This window comes from Nanorana parkeri, unplaced genomic scaffold (assembly GCF_000935625.1).
Source record: "Nanorana parkeri isolate BGI_ZX_2015 unplaced genomic scaffold, ASM93562v1 scaffold10, whole genome shotgun sequence".
Classification (NCBI taxonomy): domain Eukaryota; kingdom Metazoa; phylum Chordata; class Amphibia; order Anura; family Dicroglossidae; genus Nanorana; species Nanorana parkeri.
Genome location: NW_017306278.1, coordinates 1,308,029 through 1,309,035, shown reverse-complemented (window position 1 = coordinate 1,309,035; position 1,007 = coordinate 1,308,029). Strand labels below are relative to the sequence as shown.

The following is a 1,007-nucleotide window of genomic DNA, read 5'->3' as shown; positions in this document are numbered from 1 at the left end:
TACCAGTGCACCCAATACATACGAGGCCGCACTGCCATCACCCTCATTGTCTCCCATTGGATAACCACCCACTCCGAGTCTCATTTCTGCTGCTGTGGGATCATCTCTGGTAGGATTGTTTTATTTAGGAGATTTTATTGAATACGAAACTGAAGTAAAGAGCTTTAAAAGAAAAATGCCTGCGATTCCCAGATACAAATCTTTACTGAATCCCTCTTTAGGATCATTGTTGCTTTTGCAATACAGGAAGACTGCCAAAGCAGAAGAGAAGCAAGAGACACACAATGACCCAACGGACAGCAACAGATAATATAAAAAAGTATACAAACCTGCCCAACATTGTGTTTGGCTGTGCCGTAAATATAGCCGGATCAACAACAAATCTGGTGTTGTCGACTATGAGCGTGACCCTCTCGGAGGTACGTATGCTCCGAGCGCCTTCCTTCACCGTATCGTAAACAAACACCATCTCCCCGCTGGTCTTACAGATCACGTCTGAAATGGACTGGCTACCGATCCGGCTACTCATCCCGACACTACTACTGGAACCGTTCGGTGAGGTTTTCTGAGGGCGGGGACTGCTCGGCCGGGAGGAACAATATTCTTTCTCTCGATCTAGAAAATAAAAATTTAGTGTCTGTTTCAATACACGGTCACTGGAGGGTGTGCGGAAGATCAATGGCGGCCCCCGCGGAGACGCTGCAGGTCATCGGGTACGGCCCAACAGAAATCAAATACAGACTTAAGTTCCAAACATTTCTACTTCCTTACAGAAAGGAGCAGAGATCTCTTTAGGTTTAGTTATGAAGCCCCGGAATAATTTACTGCTCCAGAAATAGTTTTATCTGAGCGAGTAGAATATGTCACACTATAGCAACTGGAAAAACACAATACTGGAATATATAAATCACAATGACCTGGTCGCTATAGTAAGGATTGCAAGAACCGGTATACCTGTAAAAGAAAAACCGACATACTTTTCTTTCCTTCTGCTGAACGCTGCTCCA

The 1,007-nt window shown here is 44.8% G+C and overlaps 1 protein-coding gene across 2 annotated transcripts in view; it reads right to left on the bottom strand.

Moving 5' to 3' along the window:
* BTBD10 (BTB domain containing 10) overlaps positions 1-1,007 on the bottom strand; it is a 41,649-nt gene that overhangs the window by 8,195 nt on the left and 32,447 nt on the right. For both annotated transcript variants that reach the window (XM_018555423.1, XM_018555432.1), the window contains one exon: positions 330-615. In XM_018555423.1, coding sequence (XP_018410925.1) covers positions 330-615 — 286 coding nt within the window. The remainder of the gene's footprint in view (positions 1-329; positions 616-1,007) is intronic.